The 27753-nt window shown below is 42.7% G+C and overlaps 1 protein-coding gene across 2 annotated transcripts; it reads left to right on the forward strand.

Moving 5' to 3' along the window:
- ZNF19 (zinc finger protein 19) lies at positions 1-27655 on the forward strand. 2 transcript variants are annotated; one of them, XM_088027476.1, is made up of 8 exons: positions 1-47; positions 1796-1860; positions 5478-5591; positions 16852-17018; positions 19252-19316; positions 21131-21257; positions 21799-21912; positions 25997-27655. In XM_088027476.1, the coding sequence occupies exons 5-8, from the start codon at positions 19284-19286 to the stop codon at positions 27100-27102; spliced, it is 1380 nt and encodes a 459-aa protein (XP_087883602.1). In that variant the 5' UTR covers positions 1-47; positions 1796-1860; positions 5478-5591; positions 16852-17018; positions 19252-19283; the 3' UTR covers positions 27103-27655. The 2 variants fall into 2 exon arrangements, with proteins under 2 accessions (XP_087883602.1, XP_087883603.1); XM_088027477.1 differs by lacking the exons at positions 1-47; positions 1796-1860; positions 5478-5591; positions 16852-17018; positions 19252-19316 and adding an exon at positions 19825-19994.
- Positions 27656-27753: the final 98 nt, after the last annotated feature.

The following is a 27753-nucleotide window of genomic DNA, read 5'->3' on the forward strand; positions in this document are numbered from 1 at the left end:
CTCATGCCATGCACCTGCGTTCCACCGCCAGCAGCTCACTGCCGGAGGTGAGTGTAGACTGGGAGGTTTCCGTCCAGAGCCCCAGGCTGGCGGTTCCGTGATTCACTTATAAGTGAATTGCCTATTAGTGATATTTTCTAGGATGTTCGATTTTTTCTCACTGGTTTTGTAAGGACCTGGACTATTAATGTTTTTTGCATATGTTGTAGAGTTAATTTCCTAGTTTGCTTTTGAGTTTTCCTTAGTCATTTAAGCCAGAAGTTTTAAAGTACCTTAATTTGTCATTTTAAGAGTTTTCTCTTTGTTTCTTTGTCATTTGGCTTGTGACCCTACCACTGTGCTGCAACTGCTCATCCTAGACGTCTCTGCACCCTGGGATATAGACTTACTTACCTTTATTTTCTTTGGTTTTGTTTTTTCACACTCAGAATTTTAGTGCATATGTAATTTATTTCAGTGTATGGTAAGAGATAATTTAATTACACATTTTTTCTTCAGTAGTTAACCAGATTTCCCAGTGTTGTTCATTGAATAATCTGTCCCTTTTCCTCACTGATTTGGAATGCCATCTTTCTCATTTACTTTTATGCTTTAGCCTTTCCTGGGTCTTAGATTCTGTTTTATTGTTCTAGCAGTATGTTCTTGTACCAGTCTACTTTATTCATTATACATTTAGCATCTGGTACTGCAAATTTTTCTTTCCTATTTTCCATTTTTATTTAAATTTTAGTGGCTATTTTGACTTTTCTTCTGTATCAACTTTGGAATCACTTTATCAGATTTCTAAATAAATTCTGTTCATAATTTGCTTGAAATCAGTATTGGTTAGCTGCTTACAAGTATGGCTCTTGGAATCTGGCAAACTTGGCATGCAATCCAAGTTTGGCTTAAAATCCAGGTTTGACCGTCTGTTCTTTGTGTGAACTTGGTAAAGTCTCTTAATCTCTTAGCTTCTGTTTATTCATCTGTTTGGTGGGGGGGACCCAAAACCTAAATCTCTTTTATAGGAATGTTGTGAGGGATAAATGAGAAGATGTGTATAAAGCATTTTAGCATGATGCTGAGCATGTACAAGCTCTTCATAAAAGGAGGTTATTACTAAATTTGTAGATTAGTTTGGAGGAAAGTCAGCATTTACAAAAAGTTTAATATTGATTGTTTCAATCCAGGAACATGTTTTGCCTTTTCATTCATGTTTGTCAAAAATATTTTATAATAATTTTCTTTACATAAATTTGTTATGTTTCTTATTAAGTTTATTCCTGGGTTCTTTTTTTAATTTTTAAACAAGCTGTTATATTTTAAAATGTATTAAGGTACATGCTAAAAATTTGAACAGTTCAAAACGCATAGAGTGAAAAGAAAGTCTTTCTTCTGTCCCAGATTCCAATTTCCCAGTCTTCCTGCACCAGAAGCAACTACTGTTGCCAGTTTCTCACGTAGGTTCTCTGGGTTCTTTTTTTAATGTTTGGTTTGTTTTGCTTTTGTTTATTTATATTTTTGCCCTGCTGTATTGTTTTTACCTAGGAAAGATAGCACTACCTAGTGGTTATGAATACAGCTCTTGTGGCCTAAAATAATTACTTAAACTTTCTAAGTCTCATTTCCTTGTTTTGGTAAAATGAGGACAATAGTTTTATATATCTGCTAGTGTTATAATGAATGTAAAGTCTGAGTTCTGAAGCTGGCACATTGCAAGCCTAGAGTGAATGTCAGTTAATATTAGCAGCTAATACAGGTTTGCATATTTAAAGGAAAGTCATTGACTCTTTGTTCTCTTTGCTTCTTCCCTCAGCCCCTCCCCTTCATTGTAACGGAGCCCAGGTGACGGCAGCCATGCCCCTGAATGCCTGTTACCAGGTGAGCTGTGATTCCCTCAGATCCTTCAAGAAATCTTTTTTGAAGGAATGGGAAATAAGAGGAGTGATTTGGGCAAAAGTGTTAGAACCAAAGCAGCAGGAAGGCCCCGCTTCATCCCCATAGTGGGACTGGATGATGGGAAAGAGCTGACGATGATAGATTGAGCAGCCAGAGACTCCAGAGCCGAGGAAGCAGTGGCTAGAGAGAGTGAGGAATTGGAAGTAAAGCCTCCTGCACTCTGAGGATCTCCGCTGAGGTGGAGAGCCCCCAGGTTCAGAAGGGACCCCCACAGAGGGATCCATGAGATAAGGGACTCAGGCTGCTGGTGGAGGTATCCAGTGTTTGGTAGGAGTGTTCCAGACCAACAAGGTGGCAAGATTCTTGGGAGGTGGGACCAGAGGGATGGTAGGAGGAAGAAAAGAAAAAGGGGGCATATACAATTTGTCCTCCAAAAAGAGAGCATAGTTGGGGGCTCTGGATCAGTGAGGAAAGAATTGGTTCAGGAAGGGCACATGAATGTCTGTCTCAAGGCTCAGTACTTCTGGTTGAGGGAAGCAGCATGCTGCAATATGAAACGTGGTACTAGGTGACAGGAAATTTAATTTTAGAGGAGGTTCCTATCAGCCCTCAGGGGCATTGTGACTTTGAGCTAGTCACCTAACCTCTTTGTGCCTCAGTTGACCTCGTCTGTCAGATGGCAACAATGCTACTCATTCCATGTTAGGAGAAAGATGCTGCCAGATGCCTTTCAGCTCTGCAGTGTGCTGGGTTGTTGAGTGCTACTTGATGGGCTGTCTTCTTCAGGCTTCTCTGTGTCGCATCTTGTCATCCATGATCTTATCCCAAGTACCAGTCCCAGATCTTCCATTGTCTGGGTTCCTTTCCATTAGTATGGCCTTGCCTGGAAGCCTAATCTCGACACATCAGAGACACAGTTCTTTGTACCCTTCACACCTCCCACTACTTCTGCACTTCCTGCCAATTGCTAGTATCCCCATGCCACCATCCCTGGTCACTGTTTTTAGATTTTTAGTCATTACTGACTCTTCACTCTCCTTTGTCACCTTGTTCATTCAATCCAAGTTCTGTTATTCCTGTCTCAGCACCCATTTGTCCCTTCTTTGTATGGCTTTCCTGATTTTCTTTTTAAGATTTTATTTATTTATTAGAGAGAGAGAAAGCATGAGTGGGGGGAGGGGCAGAAGGGGAGGGAGAGAGACAAACAGACGGCCTGCTGAGCAGGGAGCCCAATGCAGGGCTCGATCCCAGGACCCCGAGATCATGACCTGAGCTGAAGTCAGACGCTTAACCGACTGAGCCACCCAGGTGCCCCTGGCTTTCCTGATTTTATCTTCCCTTTCCTGGATATTGTCAGCAAAGCCTCTCAACAATTTCTTTGTCTCCAGTCTTGGGCCATCCTGTCATCTAACATTTTTTGCCTGTAAGACTCAGGCTCAGGTTCTTGAATTTGGAGCTTGTTGTGGTATGATGATCCATCTAAGTGCATTAGCTCACAGAGTTGAGGTCAGATTGGCATTTTATAAAGATCTTTCTATGTGCTGGACAGAGGTGGACTTGGAGGATAAGCCTGGAATTAGGGACCATTGCCATGGTCCAAAGGACAGTTGCTGAGGACTTGAGTTATATGGTGACTAATGATGTTGCATAGGAGTCAGATCCAAGAAATATTTAGGAGATAGAATTGGCAGGATTTGATTACTGATTGCTTGCCAGAGCTAAGCAGTGACTAGGGGGATAGTTGAGAATGATTCTTAGTTTCCCATCCAAGGAGACCAGGCTAAAAGTGGTGCTACTGGCTGAGACAGGGAATCAAAATAATGACCGGCATCAGATGTGAGCACTTACCATTTGTTTCTTCTTGTATTGAGCAGGATTAGAAGCAGCCATTTAAGGGAGGGTGCCAGATTCAGAATTGGACATATCAGAAACATAAGTGGCGTGTGGGTCACTGGGCATCTGAGGCTGGCATGTGACTGATTCCAGGACCACATGAGACCTTGGAGTGAGGATCGTGTCCACACGGGGAGGACACCAAGGAGATAAGAAGGACCACATCATTGTGCTGTCTGGGAAGGAAGAGTTTGGGCTGGCAGGCAGTTTGGTTGGCAGAGGATAGCTTAGCTGAGAGGTATAAAGAGAGACAGCCAGAGAGCCACCGAGCAACAGTTAGAATCAAGAAACACTTTGTCGTAGGAAGACTGCCTGGAGTTAAGGAGGCTCTTCCAACTCCAGAGTTCTTTCTGCTGGAGGGGCTTAAGCAGAGGCAGCATAGCCCCCTTTTGTTGAGGGTGGAGGGGTGGGTGGCACAATAGGGTTCTGTATCAGGTGAGGGCTTCAGGGAGTGGGGCCTGTTTGGACAAACCATGACTGTTCACCGTAGGTAGCTGTGAGGATTGGGGTAGGGCAGGCAGATGTGGACATAGAACAGGGCTCAGTGTAAGTGCAGGGAGCAGGATGGATAGGCTGGACTCTGATCAGTAAAGTGGGGACAGGCAGCAGGGACATCCCTGGCATGTCACCCCTGAGAAGTACAGTCGGAGGCAAGTCATCTGTTCATAGAGTGTCTGAAAGACCAGAAGGGCATACACAAAAATGAAGAGGGTTTACTTCAGGGAAGTGAATTTGTGAAAAATTTTCTTGGTTCCAGTTTTCTATAATGTGACATTGCCTCTTGTAGTAGTAAGTCTCGTGTAATTAGAAGCTGCTCTGACAATGAAGAGGTCTCAGAGTTGCTGGTTGTAGGTGTGGTCATTCGTTAGCACTCAGGGCCTTGTCCTTTTACTCTTCATTTCCCAGCCATCATGGGACTGTCCCTCAGAACCTCACACTGTCCCCTGTGCTCCACACTCTGGCTCTGAGCCAGAGGATTGGCTCTGGGGCAGCAGGAACCTGTTGTTTTAGGAGGTGGTGACCTTCGAGGACGTGGCTGTCTACTTCACCCGGACAGAATGGGCTGGCCTTTCTCCTGCACAGAGAGCCCTGTACAGGGAGGTGATGCTGACAAATTATGGGAACTTGACTTCCCTGGGTAAGGCCATTTTGCCTTTGGGACTCAGATTCATAGGACAAGGGTAGGGTAGATTGTGGTGTGACTCTCATAACCTTTTACATATTTACAGGGGCAAAAACTCCTAAACCCTCAGCCCCAGAAGATGTCAGGCAGGGATGGAGGGAGAAGTCCGAGGTTAGTTTGGGTCTAATGTGGGTTTGGCCCTTCTCTGGTGAGAACACTTCCCACCATAGGAGTTCTGTGCAGGGCACTATGGGAAAGAAGTATCTTCTGTTGAAGGTAGTACCTTCAACTCTCCCAGTGGTCTAAGGAAGACTTCCCTCATTGCTTTTCTGTGCTTGCATGTGTCTCACAGGACTTCACTGACAAACTCTGTGATTTTTTGTGAAGAGGTCACAAATGCTCAGTTTCCTCTTGATCAAAAATCTCCTTGGGCTTCCCCACTTTCCAGCCCACTTCTATGGGCCTTATCCTTACTGAGCCGCTTTGGGGTTTCCTTCTCTGACTGCAGACACGGGGTTATGTGGTGCCTCAAAAACACTAACACGAGACTCCCCTCCATTGCCATTTTCTGCCTCCTTTTCAGGATACCCAGTTTGCAGACTTGCCCTGATCTCACTTCTGGAAGGAGGGGATTTGCCTTGGGGCCTGGAGCCACAGGACGATCTACCTGCAGAGAATACCAGTGATGTCTCTAAAGGTAGGTGAGGCAGGTTTAGAACCATCAACCATAGTCCTTTGTTAGATGCATGGTTTACCAGTTTTTGAGCACTTGGTGTGTGCTAAAATGGCGCTTCTTTGTTTGAGAGGCTCTGGACGATACTAATTATGGAGACAGAGTTAGCTAAAAAAGAGAGAATGTGTTAAGTGCTGTTGGTATACTGTTGGTATATACGCAGCAGGCTGTGGGACCCAGCAGGAGGAGTTAGAGGAATTCCCACTTAGAATAATATCAGGTGACACTCCTTCAGTGGCAGGCCACATGTTCTGTATTCAGCAGATAAGAACATTGCAGATGGGGTCGGGGGAAGATAATCTGGCTGGAGGAAAGGAATAATAAAAGATCCAGTATAATTCCTGGCATAATATAATATCTGGAAAAGGACTAGTATCTGGAATATATAAACAACTCTCAAAACTCAGCAACAAAAACAAAACAACCCAGTTAGGAAATGTGTGAAAAGTATGAACAGACATTTCACCAAAGGGAACACACAAATGAAAAGATGCTTGACATCATTAGCCATTAAGGAAATGCAATTTAAAACTACAATGAGATATCACTACACCTTGATCATGTATGTCACCATATAATTGTGAAGAGCTTCATGGTTTGATGTGCGGGAGAATTACCTGGGGAGCGTATTTTAAAATGGACATTTCTGGGGCCCACCTGTGAACATTCATTGTTTTATCTTTTTAAGGAAGTGTTCAGGAACCTAGGCTTAGGACTGAAAGCCTAAGCAGGACTTCCTTTTGTCTACTTCTGTGCCGTTAACATGGTGGCCACTAGCTGTGTGTGCTTATTAAACTCTTGAGTTGAAGGGGGGCTAATTCAAATTGAAATGTTCTATAAGTATAAAATACCAGATTTTGAAGACTTAGTAAAAAAAAAATAGTGTAAATGATCTCATTTATAATTTTTATGTTGACTTCATGTTGAAATGATAATATTTTAGATCTACTGGGTTAAATAAAATATTAAAATTAATTTTACCATTTTTCTTTTTACTTTTTTAATGTGGCTCCCATAAAAACAAAATTACATATGTAGCTTGTGTTTATGGCTCACATTATATTTCTTTTGAACAGCCCTGCTCTACTACAGAGCATATCCTTAAGCCCTCTTATTTAGCCAGCCATACATAAACATCTTTGGTGTGTATAGAAAGCCTAGAACACAGAGGCTAAGGCAGCCCTGAAGACTTCTGTCCTAGGAAACTTACTGCATGGGAATAGGATATAAGAGAGCTGGCAAAAGGACATGGAGCAGGAGTGGGGACCCTGGCACAGTGACCTTGCCACTAGTGGCGTATGACGTAAGCCCATGATTACTATGTTTTAAAACTATTAACTGGACATCATATGTAATTTGACTGGACTGTGGGGGAAATTAAGGCATAAAACCTTGTTATATTGTTGCTATATTGCAGTTAATAACTTCGGAGGCCTGCACAAGGGTAGGGCCAGGGTGATGCAGGGATAGAAATGATTGTAGAGGTGTCAGGTAGCACTGATAAAGCTTAGCAGTAAACATAAATGAGTCTTGATATAAAAATAGCTTTTATGGTGACGAGGACAGTAGACTTATCCCATGAAGTTTGAGTTTCTCTGAAACATAACAGTTCCCTGGGTATAGCAGGCTCTTGAGAATGCAACTCTGTGATGTTGGGACAAGGTCAAGGCTGTGATTATACAGGGTGCCAAAGTCTGGAAACCTAGGCAGGCATACATAATGGTGTCAAAGACATCTTCAGTCTATTAAAAAATACATCTTTATGTATTTTTTCCAGACTTTATGATCACCTTGTATATGTGGGAGTCCTCCATATCAGTGGTTCTCACCAGGGGCCAGCCACCTTTGTCCCCAGGGGACATTTGGTAATGTTTGGAGACATTTTTGTTTGTGCAGATGGGGAAGGGGCTGATACCATATCAGGAATGGTGCTAGATATCCTCCACTGCACAGGACAACCCCGCACAACAGAATTATCTGGCTGTGAATGTCAGTAGTGCTGAGATTGAGATACCTTGCTCTGTATAAAGGACTCCATGTAGCTGAAATGTCCCTAAATAGAGGAGATGGGGAAGAGGATCTTAAAGATTTTTTAGGGTTGAAGAGAGAGGGAGGAGGAAGTAGAAGAGTGAGATTGAAGCTAAGGGTGGGAAGAGTTCCAAGGAAGCTGGTGGGCAATGGAGTAGAAGCCCATGGAGAGGTAAGTGGGGTATGAACATGTTAGGGAAACACTTACCTTCTTTTGGGAGGTTTAGGAATGAAAGGAAGACTATAAACAGTAGCTTTAAGGCAATGTTTTGCAAACATTTTTTTTACTGTAACCTACAGTAAGAAATACAGCTTAAGTCACAACCTAGTATATATGCTTTTATAAATAACTGAAGCCAAAGTTTCAGATTTAGAGCTTACCTTTCCTGTTTGCTCTGACACCTGGTATTCTTTATTAATTCTCTATTCAAATCTAGTCTGATGTCTTTCACTTCTTAAAAAGTTTCTTTTTGCAATCTGCCACATTTATTTCATGATCTACTTGTGGTTCTCAAACAGTTGGGGAAAAAAAAAGCTAGTCTAAGCAAGATAATTACCCTCAGGTGGACCTGAGTAGCTAAAGTCAGAAAAGGTGAAAGGGAGGCAGGGAGAGGATATACCTGATGAGCTTCGTTAGAGGAGTGGGCAGAGCTGGGATCCAGGTGAGGAGAGGGGAAGCCCTAAAGGGAATGTGGGAGATGGGTGCCACCCTGTGGGGGTGGATAGTGAGGAGGTTGAGGAGCACCTTTGAGGCAGTCTTGGTTTTCCCAGCAAGGAAGAGGTGATACTGACAGGAGGGTTAAGTGAGGGGCCAGTTGGAGGTTTAGGGAAAGTGGTGATTGCTTGAAAGAACTGTGGGGAAGCTGATAAGTTCAAATGATAGGGTTCTAGGGTATCGGGGAAGGAGGGGGTTTCTCTGTCATCTATTATTCTAATCTGGATTGTGTGACACTTGCTTTCTGCCAAACAGCACATGAGAATTGACTTTCAGGCTCCACATTGTTCTGGTCACTGTTTTTCAGATTGTTATTTCCCTGTTTGTTCACAGTTTCAGCTATCTCCTTGCTCCTGTTTCCCTTCTGCAGAAGCCCCGTCCTCCAAATTCACATGCACATAGGCATGTGCGGAGAACTGGGTAGATCACCCCCACTCCCTATTAAAACAGAACTTATCAGCCATTATGTTATAACATGGATCCAGTTAACTTTCAAGTCATAATAATTTTATTATTGTAGTACATAAGTTGTTTGCTTTTTTTTTTTTCCTGAGGGGGTGAGTGGGGTGGGGGAGTGCAGAGGGGCAAGAGGGAGAGGGGGAGAGAGGATCTTAAGCAGGCTCCATGCCCAGTGTGGAGCCTGACTCAGGGCTCCATCTCATGACCCTGAGATCATGACCTGAACCGAAATCAAGAGTGGGACGCTTAACTGACTGAGCCCCCAGGCACCCCTGTATGCCTATTTATACAGATAACAAATAATTATTCAGTCATTTATTTTATCACATTTATTTAGTATCTACTGTGTGTCAGGAATTGTTCAAGACACCTAGGATACAGCAAGAAAGAAAACAAAGCCTTTGCTTTTGTGGAGCTTATGTTCTAGTGCTTTAAGATCAAGGGCAGCTAATTTGTAAAAAAACAAAAAACAAAAAACAAAAAACCCAGAAGATAAACAGGCAATCTGCATATAATGTTATTTTGCAAATGGCATAAAAATGCTAATATCTGCTTTTAACCACAGATGTTTAATTAAAAAGAGTACAAATTGATAAATATCAACATTTGAATATGAAATTTAACTCAGTTTTAGAAAAAAATGGATTGAATTTCAACAAACTTAATGAAAATGTCCTCCAATCTTTGGAAATACAAATGCCACTAGACAGCCTGTTCCTGTTGTCTTTTTCTCACCTGAGGCTTTCCTGTTCCTCAGTATGCAAAGGAGGGCACCGTGCAGTCTCCTGGGCCTCAAAGAAAACTGTGTTCTCCTCTTTCTAAGTAGATGAGCAGACACGTTTTGAGTCCCACAACAGCACATACTCAGCCATTTCTAACAGATGGCATATGCTCAACTCTTGTAGCCCACTAGGTGTTGCCTCTTGCTCCAGATTCTGTGCTTCTTCCTCCAGAGCATTTTCAAGCATTTAAGTACTATGAAGTCACAAGTTATTGGGGACAAACAGGTCTGGAGAAGCATAGGAAGCAGTCTTTTTTGTTGGGAAGTGTAGTGACCTGGGTTCAAAATCTCATTTCCTATTCCACAGCTACTATTTTCTGCCTCTGTCATATTTGGCTCTTCCAGTTTAATAGGTTTATATTTCTGGCAGGCTACATGGAGTTTGGAATAGTAGTCTCCAGAGGCTCTATACTTTCAGTGCCCTTTTGTTTCCAGTATAATGCTCAGGTGGCATGTGTCTTCCATTTCTCATGTCAGATGCTGAGACCAACATTGACAGTGAGTCCACATCAACTCAGGGAATTTCTGAAGAAAGAGATGTGATGATACCACATGGGCTGCCACAGAGTGTTTCTCAGGAAAGTGACTTTCCAGAAACATGTGAACTGGAGAAACACCAGGAAATCCCCACAGTGAAAAAATTAAAAGAAAGGATGAGACAGTCCTCTGTGCAAGGAAACCCTTCAGATGTGAGGAATGTGGGAGATGCTTCAGCTTTTTTTCTTACTATGTTAGACACCAGAGAATCCACACCAGGGAGCAACCCTACCCATGTGAGGAGTGTGGGAAATCCTTTAATGGCAATTCTTCATTAATTTGGCACCAGAGAATCCACACTGGAGAGAAACCCTACCAGTGTGAGGAATGTGGGTGAGCCTTTAATAATAGTGCAAATCTGATCAGGCATCAGAGAATCCACAGTGGGGACAGGCCCTATCTCTGCACAGAGTGTGGAAATGGCTTCCCCAGTAGTTCTGAGTTGGTTGTACACCAGAAAATCCACACTGGGGAGAAACCTTATGAGTGTAATGAGTGTGGAAAAGCTTTTGCTGTTAAGTCAACATTAAGTCGGCATCAGAGAATCCACAGGGGAAAGAAACCACATGAGTGTCTCAAGTGTGGGAAAACCTTTAGGACTTCCTCCCAGCTACATCATCATGCGTGTGCTCACCCTAGAGAGAGGCCCATCCTGGACCTCGGTTCCATTGGCCTCCCAACATTTTTTACCCCCTTTTCGTGGTAATTCCTGCCCTGCTTTTTTGTAAAGCCACTCAGCCCTCACTCAACAGTTGACGTGGTAGGTACGTGCAAGGGTGGAACTTGTGGCCTAGTCTAGCCCGTCAATACTGTTCCTTCACCCAGCCACAGTGATGGGTGCGGGTGACCAGGTTCATCCAGTCAGGGGCAAAACTTACCCTGGTTTTGTTGGACTTATTCTGCTGGACTCGGATGTTAGCCTTGAGCCATCATGAAGGGTGAGAAGAGGCCATCCCAGTAGGTAAGAGAGAAATGAAGAGAACCAAATCTACCTCTGGGTTTTTCAGTGACATGAATCAGTACATTTCAATTTTTTGCTTAAGTAGTTTTGAGTTGGGTTTTCTTTCCTTAGTGATACTGAGCCATTTCAGTGTCTCACATGTTTCAAAGCCTATAGAGTTAACATAAACTTGATTTGGCATCACTGAGTCCATGGTATGAAGAAACTTTTCATATGTGTGATATGTTGGAAACACTGCAGCTGTGATTCTGATGGTTTGCACAGAGGCAGACACTCAAGTAGTTTGAATGTGGGAAAGCCGTTAGCCCTCAGTTAAGCCAGGTATCCCAAATGGATGGAAGTTAAAGCGATTTAAGCACTGTAATGAAAATTTCAAGTTACTATAGGTGCTCTTCTTTGTTTTGTTTTTAAGTAGGCTCCATGGCCAATGTAGGACTCAAACTCATGAGCTGAGATCAGGAGTCACATGTTCTACTGACTGAGCCAGCCAGGTATCCCTTCAAGTTAACTATAAAACTAAATCTCTATCAATGAATATTCTGTAGGGAAGATGCATGTATTAAATGGAAAGCCTTGTTTATTTCCTACTCAGTTTCTGACGGGAGTGGATGCTGAATTTTTCATCTTATTTTAGGTCTTACAGGATGCTTCCTTTTTGACCTATCTATAGTTAATTATACTATTCTTTTCCTAATATTTAGTCATATTTATATTCTCATAATCTTAGTTGGATATGGTAGTACACATTTCTTTATATCTTGCTGGATAGTATTTGTTAATATTTTAGGATATTGGCATCTATATTCATATGTGTGATTGCCCTGTAATTTTTTTCCATCTTTGTCAGGGTTTGGGAACTGAGTTATATGAGATTGCTAGAAATAGCTAGGAGGCTGTTCTTTTTCTATACTTTAGAGCAGTTTCAAAAGCCTAGCAATTATCTGTTCCTCGGAAGTTTGGAAAAAAGTCCACCTAATAATGCTGGCTGGGCCAGTCGCTTTTGTTGGGGGTAGTGTAGAGGACAAGAGATCTTTGATTACTTTATCAGTTCCTTCTATGGCATTGATCCAATTACACTGTCTATTTCTTCTTGAACCAATGTTGGTAATTTATAATTTCTTAACTGACATTTACAAATTATTAGCCCTGACTTTTACCCAGACTATCGTATTTAAAAAATATATATATTTTCAATATATGTTCCTTGGCATTCCTAAATTTGTTGGTCGACAAAATCTATATGAAGATTTTTTATTACTCATATATTTGTGTGCAAAGGCTTGACATTTGTCCTTATAATGCCTAGAATAGCATGGCTGCCATGACCTTTGATTTGGTTAGGGGACTCTAATAACTGAGGAAATGGCCTTTGTTATCCATCCAAAGCAGGGTTTCTCAAACTTGACACTATCAACATTTGGGACCTGATAATTTTTTGTTGGTGCTGTCCTGTGCATTGTAGGATGTTTAGCTTACCCACTGACATCTACCACTAGATACTATTTGTAACACTCTGCCTGACCCCAGTCATGAAAATCAAAATTGTCTCCACTGATCTAGAGAGATCCTAAAGGTATATTTTTGTAAAAATAAGGAGCAAATCCTCTTCTTTTATGCATGTCAGTTTGTGCCTTGTTATGTCTCATGCCTCCCTGTACTGTCATCTACTTGTCGTGACAGTTCTCAATTCCAGACTTAACCTTCTGCCTGAAATCTTGCCCTGAGAAGACAGCTTTATCATCCCCTTATTTGACAGCAATCTGCCCGGTGGGGAGGACACTGGGAGGTCATCTTTTATTAATGGACTTAAAATTGTGCAGACGCACCAAAAGTGATTCAGGCAAAGAAATGGTTGAAGTCACTTGAGTCAAGGTTTGTTTGTTTCAGTTGTTGCCTCTCCAACGGGATATTAGCCTTTTATTTGTTTTAGCTGTTCTTTAATAAACACTAATAGCCAGTAACATTGTGTGCTTTCCTATGTTAGGTAATCCCCATTAACTGGATCCTCCCAGCAGCCTTTGAAGTAGATACTGTTACCTTGTTTCACTTAGGAAATTGAAAAACAGAGAGGTTAAATAGGTTTCCCAAAGATACAGCTAGTAAGTGGAAGAGCAGAGACAAACCCGGTGGTCTGACTTCAGAGCCCATGTGCAAACCATTACACAGTATTGCCCTCCTGTCTCCACTGCCTTTTTTTTTTTTTAAGCTTTATTGTATGGTTGACATACAGTTGAATCATTTTGTTGACTTCTACAAAAGGTCTTGCTGGAATTTTGATTGGATTGCTTTGAATGTATAGATCAGTTGGGGAGACTTGACATCTTAACAATATTGTTATTCAGTCAATGAACACTGTATCTCTCTCTGTTTATTAGGTATTTCATTTGTCATTATTTTGTAGTTTTCAGCATGCATATCTTGGACATATTTTGTTAGATTTATACCTAAATATTTTGTGATTTCTTTGTGCTATTGTAAGTGGTACTATTTTTGAAAATTTATTAAAATTATTTTGTATCATAGGAAATTTTATTATCAGAAATTTCAGTTTCCAACAATTGATTTTTTTTTCTTTTTTGTACCTTGACTTTAATTCTGTGACTTTGCTAAACTCACTTATTAGGTCTAGGAGATTTTGTAGATTCTTTGGGATTTTCTTTTCTTTTTTTATTTTATGTTATTTATTTATTTGACAGAAAGAGAGAGAGCACAAGCAGGGGGAGCTGTAGGCAGAGGGAGAGGGAGAAGCAGGCTCCCTGCTGAGCCACGAACCCCACATGGGGCTCAATCCCAGGACTCTGGCGTCATACCTGAGCCAAAGGCAGATGCTTAACCAGCTGAGCCACCCAGGTGCCCTGGGATTTTCTGCATAGACAGTTATGTCCTCTTGCAAATAGTAACAGTTTTACTTCTTCCTTTCCAATCTGTATGCCCTTTGTTTCTTTTTCTGGCCTTCTTGCACTTGTTAGGACTCCCAGCACGGTGTTGAACAGTAGTGGTAAGAGCAGACATACCTGCCTTGTGCCCAGTCTTGGAAGGAAAGCATTCTTTCTATCACTATCGAGTATATTTTCAGTTGCAAGGAAACAATCCGTATCAAATCCTATGTCTTTGTAGCCACTGCAACAAAACATTGAGCTTAACTGTTAACTCTTTGGACAGCCAAGTTTTATGCATGAAATTTAAGTTCCACTATAACTTCAGTCCATTTGTGGCTAGGCTTTTCAGAGAGCTGGGAGAGAAGTTGATATTCTCCCTGCCACTTTAAAGTCAGGAATAACAGCCAGTGTGTCATCATATTCTATATTCTGGGTCCCCTGACTTACAGTGCTCTTAGTCTAAATTAAAGATAGATAACATAGGAGTTAGAGGGAGAGCTGGGTATTCAGAGGTGACCAGGAGAGAAGCTGGCTCCCATCCGAATCTTAGGAATGGCCAAGGCTTTAATTATGTTTGATGGTAGATACCACAATAGACGTGGGTATGAGTATATATTTTCTTGTAGGTGGTACAATAGAACAGCAACAATTAGCTATTAATCCTGAAGACTCACTGGAATAGTGTGTGGACAACTGGGATTGGAAATTACTCATCATTTAAGCAAAAAGGATTTCAGGATGGCTAGCTTTTCCCCATTCTAAAGGTCCTAAGGACACTGGATTAGAGTCTTGTTCAGGGAAACCCAGATTGCAAAATCCTACTGAATTTCTCTCTAAATATCAAGAGTGGTATGCACTCTGATTCATGAAATGTGACTATGCAGGAAATAAGTAACACTGTTTAAGTTCTAATTCTCACCGGTAAGTCACCTGTGACAGTAATTGTTCACCTGCCATTCACCCGTGACAATAATCTTGCTATATTTACTAAATGATTTGAAGAAAAAAAAGACTTGCATAAAATCAATAAAATATCATGGAGAAACAGGGCACCTAAGTTCAAGCCTTGGTAGGAGGCATCTGCTAATGCTCATGGCCAGGGTTGAAAGGTGGCGCAGTATGTAGTTTGTCTAAAGCACTTCAAAATACAACTCAAATCACACTGCTTCTCTGCATGGAGTGGTCATTTACCAGAGATAATTGAGACATTTCTTCTCATTGGGGTAGTCTTTTTTTGTTTTTGTTGAGTTTGTGTAGATTAAAAGTATAGCAACCCTCTCCCCGAAGCAAAAAAATCAAGCTCTTCCCAAGTCTTGCCACTGAACAAACACATAGGTTTCCATTATTCTGAAGACTAATAAAATTACCAACAGTAAAGACTTTGTTTCATGTCGAGATTTAATGGACATTATATGATGTAAATACCAAGAATAGGCAAGTCCATAGAGTCAGAAAGTAGATCAGGAGTTGTTTGGGAATGGAGGAAAGCTTTACATGGGGGTTGTATTAATTTCTGTTCCTGCTGTAACAAATTACCAGTGAACAGTGACTTGAAACAACACACATTTATTCTGTTTATTTATGAATTCATCTTATAGTTCTAGAAGTCAGAAGTCCAAAATGGGTTTCACTGGGCTAAATTCAAAGTGTTGGCTAAGGAGAGACTTTATTTTCTTGGACTTTTCCAGTTTCTAGAGGCCACTTTTCTTGATTTGTGGCTCTTTTCCTCCAGCTTCAAAGCCCGTGATGTTGGGACAAGTTTCTCTCAATCTTTCACCTCTGTGGTTCTCTCTTCCAATGACCTCTTCCACTTTTAAGGAGTCTTATGATTACATTGGGCGCATCTAGATAATCCAGGATAGTCTTATTTTCAAATCAGCCCATAAGCAACTTAATTCCATCTGCAACCTTAATGTTTCTTTATTATGTACGCTAACATACAAGTTCCAGACATCTTTGAGAGGAACATTATTCTGGCTATCACAGGGAAGATGGAAAGTGAGTGCTAGTGCTGATAGTTACAGAGTTTCTTTTTGGGAATGATGAAAATGTTTTAAAATTGTGGTGATGGTTGCACAATTCTTTGAATATACCAAAAACTACTAAGTTGTGTACTTTAGATGGATGGATGGTATGGGATATGAATTACATTTTAATAAAGCAAGTGTGTGCATGTGTGTGTGTTTTCAGTATTTCTGAAACCAAATTCTGTAATCTTCCTGCCCGAAACCAACTTCTCTTCCTGAGTTCCTGAAGTAATTGAATCTTGGTTAATGACCCCTTCATCTATCAGGTCACCCAAACTTTATGGCTAGAATAGATTGCTCCCTCTCCTCATATCTGTTATTCAAACTTTTTTTTAAGTCTCCACTGTTTTCACTTCCTAAATAGTTCTAAAATAATATCCCTTCGCAATCCTGGTCTTTCTTAATGTGACTAGATCTTTACCCCTAAGGAGGACAGGTTTTTTTTTTGCCTAACGACCTCTTTGGCATTGTGATGGCATCTGTGGACCACTCTGAAACTAGTTATATGAAAATACAGTTAAATGGTTAAAAAAAATAAATCTGTGATACATTAATATATGTGTGTCTTTACCACTGTGGTGAAATGAAATGACATGATCTAAAGGTGCGCCCTAATAACAACGATGATAACTTTAATTAGGGATGAGAATAGCTTGTATTTTGAGATAACTGCATCAACTGTGATGAGATATGAAAATATCTGTGATTTCAATTGGTGACAAAGTCGCAGGTACTGCTGATCGTACTGTGGTTTGTTGCCAACACATAATTGAAGGAAATGCTAAATTTCGGTTAGAGATCAGCGAAAACAACAGTCAACATTCTCTGCCATTCAAGGTCTCCAAGGACCGCAGGTTAAGAAGCCCCGCCCCGCTGGGGCCCAAAGCCAGGGGACCACCGAGCGGCGCGCTCTGGCGTCCTAGAGAGGAAGCACGTGCGGCTTGGGCGACGCAGCCTGCGCGGTGACGCGCTTCCGGTCACGCCGCACATTGCGCCTTTCTGAGGTGAGTGGTGGGCTTTGTCGCCGGGTCGTCTTTGTTAGGGGCGCACTGTTCACCCCTCCTGCGGCCCTGAAGCAGCGGTGGAGGGAGGTGGAGGCTGCCTGCGGGCCGGTCCTGCTCTCCCTCGGGTGCCTTTGCTCGCCCCAACTCGCGGCGGCCGCTTTGGGGCGAGGAGCTGTGGACGGAAAGGAGATGCCTTGTGTGCCCGACACAGCTGCAGAGCCATGCCCGTTGGGCCCGCCACTACTTACTGAGCAGCTGCATGGCAGCCCCTGCTCCAGGTTCCCGGGATGCGGCTGTAAAGGAGCCGAGCGTGGGCCCCACCCTCAGGGAGCTTTCAGTTTAATGGGAAAGTCACGTAGTAATCAAACCTGATCGGTTCACCCTACCTGCTTGTAACCCAGTAGCTGCGGCCCCTTGCTTTCTGGGCGAAGACCAACTCCTTAACGTGTGCACAGGTCCCTGCATGGCTTCACCTTCTGCACCTTCTACAACCTCATTTTGCAGCACACTCTCCTCGGCTGTGCTACAGCCTTCTTGGCTTTTCACCTCCAGAACATGCGTTCTTAACCTAGTTGGTTCCTATCCCTAAGTCTTCCCATCTAGGATAGATTCCCCCGGCACTAATCACAATTGTTATCTTGAAGTTACTTAAGAGACTCTGATTAGTGTGTGTCTTTCCTTTAGTCTAGACAAAGCTCCATGACGGAAGGTCACGTCGTTTTTCCTCTCTACACTGCATCTCACACTTGGCCTGGAATGAATGAAGTATACAGAAATGTTTGTTGAGTGTAGAAAGCACAGATTAATGCAAATGTATGATCTCAAACTGGGAGACGTGGTATATAGTAAAGTGAACACAGTATGAGTGTAGTGTTTAACATGGGAAGCTGACTTGGTTTGTAGAGGATGATCTAGTATTACTTAGGTGAAGAAGGGTCAGGCTGCTGGAGAGTATTGTGGGCAGACAGTATCAGTTACAAAGGTCCTAAAGTTGGAGAAGAGTAGTTCATGCAGAGGCAACAGCAGGTACAACGGCCCTGAGTTAGTACAGTAGAGGGAACTGAAGGAAGGCCAGAGTGGCCAAACAAAGGAGGAGGGTGGCACAAGATGAGGCTAGTAGGAAATTACAGCATACAGTGAGGTTAGGGAAGATGCTGGCTTTTTGGCAGAACATGACTGCTTAGCACAAAGTGTAAGGGATGGTATAATTAAAGTAATAACCCAGCATTTGGGCAAGTTGAGGTGGCCTTTCAGGGTCCTTTGCTAATCAGTTTTGGTCATCCCTGGGTTCTAGAATGGAGTGGTTAACAAAAAGGTGCTGGCCCCAGGGTCTAAAAAGGAAGGCTTACTCTGTGATTCTTTTTCTGAATTTTTTTGGTGACTATTCCATATTAACCTCAGAATGTTATAAAAGATCATTTTGGGATTATAATTGGAAGTGATCTAGTGTAGTTAACTGAAAACGTGGCTTTTGGAATCAGGCGCATCTGGTTGGAATCCAAGTTCATCCACCTCCTTGTGACCTTGGTAAAGAAAATTATTCTCATAGCCTTGTTTTCTCATTTGGGAAAAAGAAAATTCAGGGGATTAAAGTGGAGCCTGAATGAAGGGATATGTATTTTGTGTATTTTATATCCGAGAACATTTTTTTTTTTTTACTTTTTAGGTTTCTCAGTAAAAGTTTTTTATTTTATTTTATTTATTTATTTATTTGACAGCACAAGCCAGGGGAGGAGCAGAGGGAAAGGGACAAGCAGACTCCGCACTGAGTGGGGAATCCAACATGGGACTGGATCCCATGACCCTTAGATCATGACCTGAGCTGAAATCAAGAGTCAGACGCTTAACCATCTGAGCCACCGAGGGGCCCCAAAGTTTATGTTTAAAAATAAAGATGTGGGTTTCCTCTTGTTAGGTTTTGCTTTTGTTTTTGCTTGTTTTGCTCTTTGTGTACTCCTATTCCCCCGTACTTAACATCTTCCCCAGGACAGGAAGCATGGTTTGATGGTGGTACAGGCTCTGGTGCCCAAGGGCAAGTTACTTACCCTTTCAAAATCTGTTTCTTCCGAATTCAAACTTCATTGTATGGTGTGGGTTGAAAGAAATATATGCCACTTATCCAGTGGGCATTGGATAAATGATGGCAACTATTGTTATTGGCCACAGGTTTGTTGGTTTAAAGGAGAGCCTTTCGGCCAGGCTCACTCATGGTTCTCTTTGCTTCTTCCCTCAGCCCCTGCCCTTCACTGAGAGGGAGCCCAGGTGATGGCAGCCATGTCCCTGAATGCCTGGCATCAGGTGAGCTGTGATTCCCTCAGGTTAGCCTTCAGAGATGTAATTTGAAGGAAATGGGGCATGAGAGGGATAATTCTGGAAACACTCTTAGAACCAAAGCAGCAGGAAGGTATCTCTTTGATTCTCTCCAATACGACGTTGGGGATGAAAGTTCTCCCCAACATCCATTACGATGTTGGGGAGAAAGCTGATGGTGAGGGGCTAAGCGACCAGAAGCCCTGCAGACATTGGCTGGAGAGAGTGTCCGGGGAATCAGAAGTACAGTCTCCTGTTCTCCAAGGATCTCTGCTGAACTGAAGAGCCCCCAGGTTCAGTAGGGACTCCCATGGAGGGATCTCTGAGAATGAGGGACTTGGGTTGGCGGAAGGAATATCCGGTGTTTGATGGGAGTGATCGAGATCAGTGAGGTTGCAAGGTTCTTGGGAGGTGGGGGCAGAGGGCCAGTAGGAGGAAGACAAGAAAAGGGGGCCTCTAGCCTTTGTCCTCTTAAAGAAGTTTGGGTTTCATAATCAGGGAAAATGTATCACTCTTAAGGTCAGTGCTGCTGGCTGAGGTGAGGCACCGACAGACGAGGATGAAAACCTGCGCTAGGACAGGACACCTGAATCTAGGGATCCCATCAGGCCTCTGTGGTCTTGAGCCAGTCACTTGAACTCTGTTTTGATGGACTTCATCTGTTAAGTGAGCATTAAGTACCTTACATTTGTGGGACTGGGAAATTGATTTGAGTTGCACCTCACTTTTTGACTGGGGAGTTGCTAGGTGTTGATAACCATTTCCTCTTCCTGGGTCTTATTTATCCAATAACTTAGCATCCAGGAACTGTATCCCAAGTCCCAATCCTGCATTTCTGACATCTGGAAGGTCCCTCTCCCTCACTTTAATCGATGCAGTGTCTTCCCTATAGGTTCCACCCTCTTCTGATCTTCCGTAAGTATTGGTGAGTCACAGGTACCACCATATCACAGTCCTCACCACTCAGTTTCCAGACTGCTGAGCAGTTGTTGACTCATTCTCCCTTGATACCACTTCTAGAGAGGAGCCAAGTCCACTCCTGCCTGCTGTCTCTTCCACTTGTCCAACAAGTCCACTCCTGCCTGCTGTCTCTTCCACTTGTCCAACAAGTCCACTCCTGCCTGCTGTCTCTTCCACTTGTCCAACAAGTCCACTCCTGCCTGCTGTCTCTTCCACTTGTCCAACAAGTCCACTCCTGCCTGCTGTCTCTTCCACTAAGCTCTCTGCTAGACGTTCTTCAGTACAGGCAGGATAGCTCTTCAAGCACAGATGGGCTTGGATGAGACAGGCTCATCAGAGCAAACCATGATGCTCTTCTTGTTAAAGTGGGCTTGAGGTTTGGGGCAGAATGAGCACTTGTGGGGTACAGATGGATTACCTGGGCACTGAGGCAGTGAAGAGGGAATAGGTAGGTCCTGACATGCTTGCTACCTGTGAGTGAGTGTCTAGACCGATTGAAGCTAATGTCCATTTGGAGATGTAACAACAAAAGATTAAAAGTATTTATAAAACCAAAGAATTTGCTTTAGGAAGTTTAATTAATGGGAGATTTTCCAAGGTTTTTGAAATGTTACCATGTTTTAGAATAGTACATTTCATGTCCTAATGGAAGCTCTTCTGTTAGAGAAGTTTCAGATTTTTGGTTGTAAAAATAGTCATTTAATGATCTAACATCCAGTTCCTTCATTTTTTCTCATTAGCCATCCCTATTAGGACTCCTCCCTCATACTGTTCCCTATGCCCTGCACTCTGTCCCTGAGTCAGAGAGTTGGCTCTGGGGCAGCAGGAACCTCTTGTTTTAGGAGTTGGTGACCTTTAAGGACGTGGCTGTCTACTTCACCGGGACAGAATGGGCTGGTCTTTCTCCTGCACAGAAGGCCCTGTACAGAAGTGTTATGCTGGAGAATTATGGGAACTTGACATCCCTGGGTAAGGCTGCTTTCCTTCTGGGACTCAGATCTGTGCTTTCCTGTTTCCTTCCTTATTCTCTCCTAATAGGCTGGGTGTGCAGTGTGGAGAGGGAGAGAATGTCTCTGGTATCTTCCACTCTGTGGCTCCAGGGCTGAAACCAAATGACCCACTTCAAAGGTTACTGGGTAGGGAGAGATACTGAGTCAGTTTGGTAGCAATGTATGGAATTGTTGTCCCCTGGTAAGAGTACATCCCATCCTCCAAGGGGCTCTACACAGTAAGGAATACATAGTTCCATTGCCAGAGCTAAGTTCTTAACTTGTCTAGGGAAGGGTGTGACCCATTCCCTGTGTTTGCATATATCTTGTAGGATCTCACTAACTTACCTACTCTTAAGTAGGAAGGGATCACAGATGCTCGGTTTCTTGATCAAATCTTGGCTTTCCCCAATCCTGAATCTTCTTCTGTGGATCTTACTCTTATGGAGGCTCTTGGGGTTTTCCTTCTTTTGACACAGCAGACACACAACTGAAAGGTGCCATTTTCTCCCCATTTTCAGGATACCCAGTTCCCAAACCTGCCCTGATCTCACTTCTGGAGGGAGGGAATTTGCCTTGGGGCTTGGAGGCACAGGATAACCCATCTGCAGAGAGGACCAAAGACATCTGTAAAGGTAAGGAGGAAGGTTTAGAACTGGCAACTATGGAGCTTTATAGAGCAGTGTATTTTAAAATGAACCATACTGGGAAGGATTTAAATAAAATGGATGATTTCTCCTAGTAAGTAAAATATGAAACCTTTTCCATTAATTTTAACTCTTACCAAGATAACAAGTTCCCCTTAGTAAATTTCAAGCAATTTTTTAATCCATTACTCCTGAGTTTTGGCCTTTCTTGTCTCAGTGGTCCTCCTTTGGACAGGATGGATTTGTTCACAGATGGTTTTCAGCACTTGCCACATGCCAAGCTTTGTTTAAGAGGCTCTGGAGGATACATGCTATGGAGACAGATGTAAAGAGCTTTTAAAAAAAGTGTGTTAAGTGCTATTCTTGGCATATAGGTAGTGGGCTATGGGAGCACAGCAGAAGGAGAAGTTGGAGAAATTCCCATTTAGGAGCTTAAGTAAGCTTCTTCAGTAGCAGGCTATATGTTCCAAATTTGACTTATGACAGTGGGTCCCATGTGAAAAAAAAGGTAGTCTCTGGCCTAAGAAAAGGAGTAGAGGATCCAGTAAATTGTTGGGAAGAATTTTGCAGTTTAATGTTCAGGGACAGTCACTTGGGGAGCATATTTTAAAATGGATATTTCTGGAGTACCTACAAGTATTTGTCTTTTCTAGTAAGCATTGGGGGAGCATGAAGCTTAGGACTGGAAGGCTAAATAAGACTTCCTAGAATCTGGGTCTGGCAGAGTCTACAGTATATCCTGACCCCCTTTACTCAGCCATTGGTGTAGATGAATGTTGTTGGTGTGACTTACCCACCCAGCCTTGTATGGAAAATCTAGAATGCAGAGTTTGTGGTGGACTTGAGGGCTCTATCCTAATGAACTTAGGGCATGGGAACCAGAAATGAAAGAGCAGGTAAAAGCAAACAAGGAGCAGGAGCAGTGACCCCTGCCACCGTGACATTGCCTCTAGTGACATAGGCCCATATTTGGTTGTATTTGTGAAATAATAACATAGTATGTGCTTTGGATGGGCCTGAAGGAAATTGAAGGTATAAAATCTTGTTAAAAACCCTTACTACATGTCAGGTGTTAACTTTTGAGTGAGTGAATTGGATAGGGGATAGTGGCAGTGCAAACAAGAAAGAGGAAAGAGCATGTGGAGCTAACATTGACCAGATCTTATCAAAACTTGGCCATCAAAGAGGAGAATTGAGTCAGGTAACACTGGGAAGTCATGACATAAAAGAAACTTTTTAAATTCATGTGAATTCAGATCTGAGCACAAGAGTGTGAGTTTCCTTTAGAATATGTATAATTGGATGGCCAGAGCAAGCCACAGAGAAGGCAGGTGTAGAGTCTGAGATAAATGTCAGGTCTATAGGAGTAGATGCAAGTGTACTCTACCAGAGTTTTAATTAAAATGACACCCAGAGAACAAAAAGAGCTGAATCTAAATATTAAGGGATATTTAATTTTATTGAGACAGGGAAGAGAAAGTAGAGGAGCGTCCCCAAGAGGGAACATGGACCTGAAGCCAAGGGTAGGAGTTTCAGGGTAGATACTTTGTAGAGAAAGAGTAAATGGTAGATGAGGAAATTGAGGCAGCACTTTATTTTTTATTTTTTTACTAACATATACTGTGTTATTTGTTTCAGGGGTACAGGTCTGTGATTCATCAGTCTTACACAATTCACAGCGCTCACCATAGCACATACCCTCCCCAGTGTCCATCACCCAGCCACCCCATCCCTCCCACCCCCCGTCCACTCCAGCAACCCTCAGTTTGTTTCCTGAGATTATAGGCAGCACTTTAGATAAGTTTATTTTGGTAAGTTTAGAAATGAAATACAACCGTACCAACTCTTATTATGAGCTTCACCCTGTATACGCATTATGTACTTTGAGACTGGAGTTTCAAGAGACAGAATTTACCTTGGCATTGCAATGTATGTGTATTTTCTTCTAGGTTAGGCTAGTGTGTTTCATTTTAAAAAGTGTCTGATAGTTACATACTATGTCCATTTCACAACTAATGGGTAAGCAGTTTGAAAAACACTACTATAAGAAAAAGTTGGGGGGGGGCGCCTGGGTGCCTCAGTTGGTTAAGCAGCTGCCTTTGGCTCAGGTCACGATCCCAGGGCCCTGGGATCGAGTCCCGCATCGGGCTCCCTGCTCAGCAGAGAGCCTGCTTCTCCCTCTCCCTCTGCCTGCCTCTCTGCCTACTTGTACTCTCTCTCTGTCAAATAAATAAATAAAATCTTTAAAAAAAGAAAAGAAAAGAAAAAGTTGGGGGGGTGCCTGGGTGGCTCAGTCATTAAGCATCTGCCTTCAGCTCAGGTCATGGTCCCAGGGTCCTGGGATCGAGCCCCGCATCGGGCTTCCTGCTTGGCGGGAAGCCTGTTTCTCCCTCTATCACTCCCCCCTGCTTGTGTTCTGTCTCTCTCAATGTCTCTCTGTCAAATAAATAAAATCTTTGAAAAAAAAAAGAAAAAAAGTTGGATGTGAAGGGATGATGGTTAAGCCCAAGTGGTTTTGAGGATCTGCAGAAGGAGGTTGGTGATGAAGAGGAGGGATGTTACAGCTGGTAGAACAGTGTAGCAGGGGAAGGGAGGAGATGGTATCAGGGGTGATTGGGAAGTGTGAGACTTGAGAGGGCAGCAGATGGCTTGTAATGAGTGGGTGTAGAAATGGAAGGGAAAGACGTTGAGGGCACTGCATCTGGGCAGCTTTGTTCTTTCAGCAGGAAGGTGGGGGTAATGGCTAGAGACCTAGGAAGGTGGTAAAGGTCTTGGAAGCTTGGAAGCTTGGAAGAACTGCTGTGGGGATCCTGATCTAGATGATGGCAGATTATGGGGCAGCAGGAAAATAAGAGTATTTTGGTCATTGATTGCCCAGTCCTGGTTTTATAACTGAACACCCTGTTCACTTCAGTCTCCAATGTCTCCTCTCCCACTGCCTTTCTCCAAGGGCTCTTACTCGTTTAACTCGCACTTGAAGGATGAACTTGATTAGATGAGTCCCAGATACCTGAGATTAACATTAAAATTAGTCCAACATTTTATATAAAATAGATTGACTTTGGGACACCTGGGTGACTGAGTCACTTAAGTGTCTGCCTTCGGCTCAGGTCATGATCCCAGGGTCCTGGGACTGAGCCCTGCATTGGGCTACTTGCTCAGCAGGGAGCCTGCTTCTCCCTCTGCCTGCCGCTTCCCCTGCTTGTGCGCACTCTCTCTCTCTGACCAATAAATAAATAAAATCTTTTAAAAAAATAGATTGACTTTAACTGAGGTAAAATGGCATCCAGTCTTGGAATACAAATGTCATTTTACAGGTGGCTGAAATGAGAACTACTCTGCAGTCTTTGTGTATATAGGTAAACTGTATTCTTCCCTTTCCAAATAAAGTCTCTGCGTGTTTGAGATTCAGACTTTTGTGAGAGTCTGATAACAAGACAGGAATTGCCAGCAATTTTAGGGAGTTCATTGTCCTCTGTGAACCTGCAGTTAACAACCTTTGGGGGATGTCCTGTATTTAAGAACCTCTGAGTGTAATTTTCTTCTCTCTCTGTCTTGTCACAGCCTAGTGCCTTTAATGCTTAGTGTCTCCAGGCTTTTGGGCTATTTACAGGGTATGAATTTTTTATTTATTTTTGGGTATGAATTTTTTAAAAGTACCTTTTTCTTTCATCACATTTGTATTCTGACTCTGTTCTGTTGTACTTTCTGACTCTGAGTCTTGCTAGCCCCAGTGTCACCACTTGCTCTTAGGGCCTGTGCCTTTGGTATTTTATAGTTCTATGAATATGATAAGATCAAACGATACTAGAATGTACCAGAGAGAAGTTATTCAAAAAGTACGGAGTCTGGAAAAGCTTAGGAAGCAATCTGATCTGTGCTGTGTATACCAGTACCCTATTTGTCCTTTACTGTTCTCTGTGTGATATTTGGCACTTTCATTTTAGTAGCCTGGTCTTGCTAGCAGTCCGATGTGGAGGTTGGAATAGTAATCTCTAAAGACCCTATAATTTTTGATGCTCTTTTGTTTCTAGTATAATCCTCAGGTGGCATTTGTTTTCTGTTTCATTAGATACTGAGACCAACGTTGGCAATGAGTCCACATCAACACAGGGAATTTCTGAAGAAAGAGATGTGATATTGTCACATGATTTGCAGAAGAGTGTTGTTCAGGGAGCCAACTTTCTAGAAACCTGTGAACTGGAAAAGCACCAGGAAATCCCCACAGTGAAAAATATTAAAGGAAAGAGTCCAAGAATCCACTGTACAAGAAAACCCTTCAGATGTGAGGAGTGTGGGAAATGCTTCAGTTATTTTTCTTACTATGTTAGACACCAGAGAATCCACACCGGGGAGAAACCCTTTGAGTGTAATGAGTGTGGAAAAGCCTTTAATGGCAATTCTTCATTAATTCGGCACCAGAGAATCCACACTGGAGAGAAGCCCTATCAATGTGAAGAGTGTGGGAGAGCCTTTAATGATAATGCAAATCTGATTAGGCATCAGAGAATCCACAGTGGGGACAGACCCTATCTCTGTGGAGAGTGTGGAAATGGTTTTACCAGTAGTTCCGAGTTTGTCATACATCAGAGAATCCACAATGGGGAGAAACCTTATGAGTGTAATGAGTGTGGAAAAGCTTTTGTTGGTAATTCACCACTACTTCGACATCAGAAAATCCACACTGGAGAGAAACCCTATGAATGTAAGGAGTGTGGCAAAAGCTTTGGAAGGACTTCTCATCTTAGCCAACATCAACGTATTCACACAGGGGAAAAGCCTTATTCTTGTAAGATATGTGGGCAGGCCTTCAATTTTCATACAAAACTAACTCGGCACCAGAGAGTCCACAGTGAGGAGAAACCCTTTGACTGTGTAGATTGTGGAAAAGCCTTTAGTGCTCAGGAACAATTAAAAAGGCATCTAAGGATCCATATTCAGGAGTCTTCCTGTTTATGTGATGCCTGTGGAAAAGTCTTCGCTAGCAAAAGAAATTTTCTTCAGCATCAAAGAAACCACACTGCAGAGAAACCCTATGAGTGTGTCGAGTATGAAAAAACCTTTAGGACTTCTTCCAAGCTAGGTCATCATGAGCATATCCACCCCGGAGAGAAACCTGTTGTCCTAGACATTTGTCATTTTGGCCTCCCAGAATTTTTCACCCCCTTTTACTGGTAATAGTACACTAAATTTCCTTTTGGATTTCATCTTCCACTCAGGAGCAGGATATGTGACACAGGCCTGGCTCAGCTGCACATTCCTTCCCCTAAACCATAGCTGTTGGTTCAGATGTCAGTAATTTACCCAGCATGGTCCAATTACAGTCCCAGGACTTGGCAAGAGTTAATAGGAAGAAATAACTCTTCTTTTCCCCCTTAGTCTTTTTTTTTTTTTAAGATTTTATTTTTATTTATTTGACAGAGAAAGACCCGGCAAGAGAGGGAACACAAGCAGGGGGAGTGGGAGAGGGAGAAGCAGGCCTCCCGCCGAGCAGGGAGCCCGATGCGGGGCTCGATCCCAGGACCCTGGGACCACGACCCGAGCCGAAGGCAGACGCTTAACGGCTGAGCCACCCAGGCGCCCCTCCCCTTAGTCTTAAAGCTGAGAGGAACTCTTAAATTCTTGTGGAGGCTGAGAGAAAGCACAGCAAAAAAGAAATCAGAGTTGAAGAGCAATCACCCTCAAAGCTTCTGTTTGAACAACCACATTAAACCATATCTGAAGCCAGAAATACGGCTGGGTTTTTGAGTTCCAGTAAGCAATATGTTTAGTTTTGTTTTTGTTTTGTTGTCTTTTCGTTCAAGCAAGTTTAGGGTAGGTTTTCTTTCC

Source organism: Eumetopias jubatus, unplaced genomic scaffold, assembly GCF_037043125.1.
Source record: "Eumetopias jubatus isolate StellerSeaLion01/CBP00866 unplaced genomic scaffold, mEumJub1_p1.0 scaffold_10, whole genome shotgun sequence".
Taxonomy (NCBI): Eukaryota; Metazoa; Chordata; class Mammalia; order Carnivora; family Otariidae; genus Eumetopias; species Eumetopias jubatus.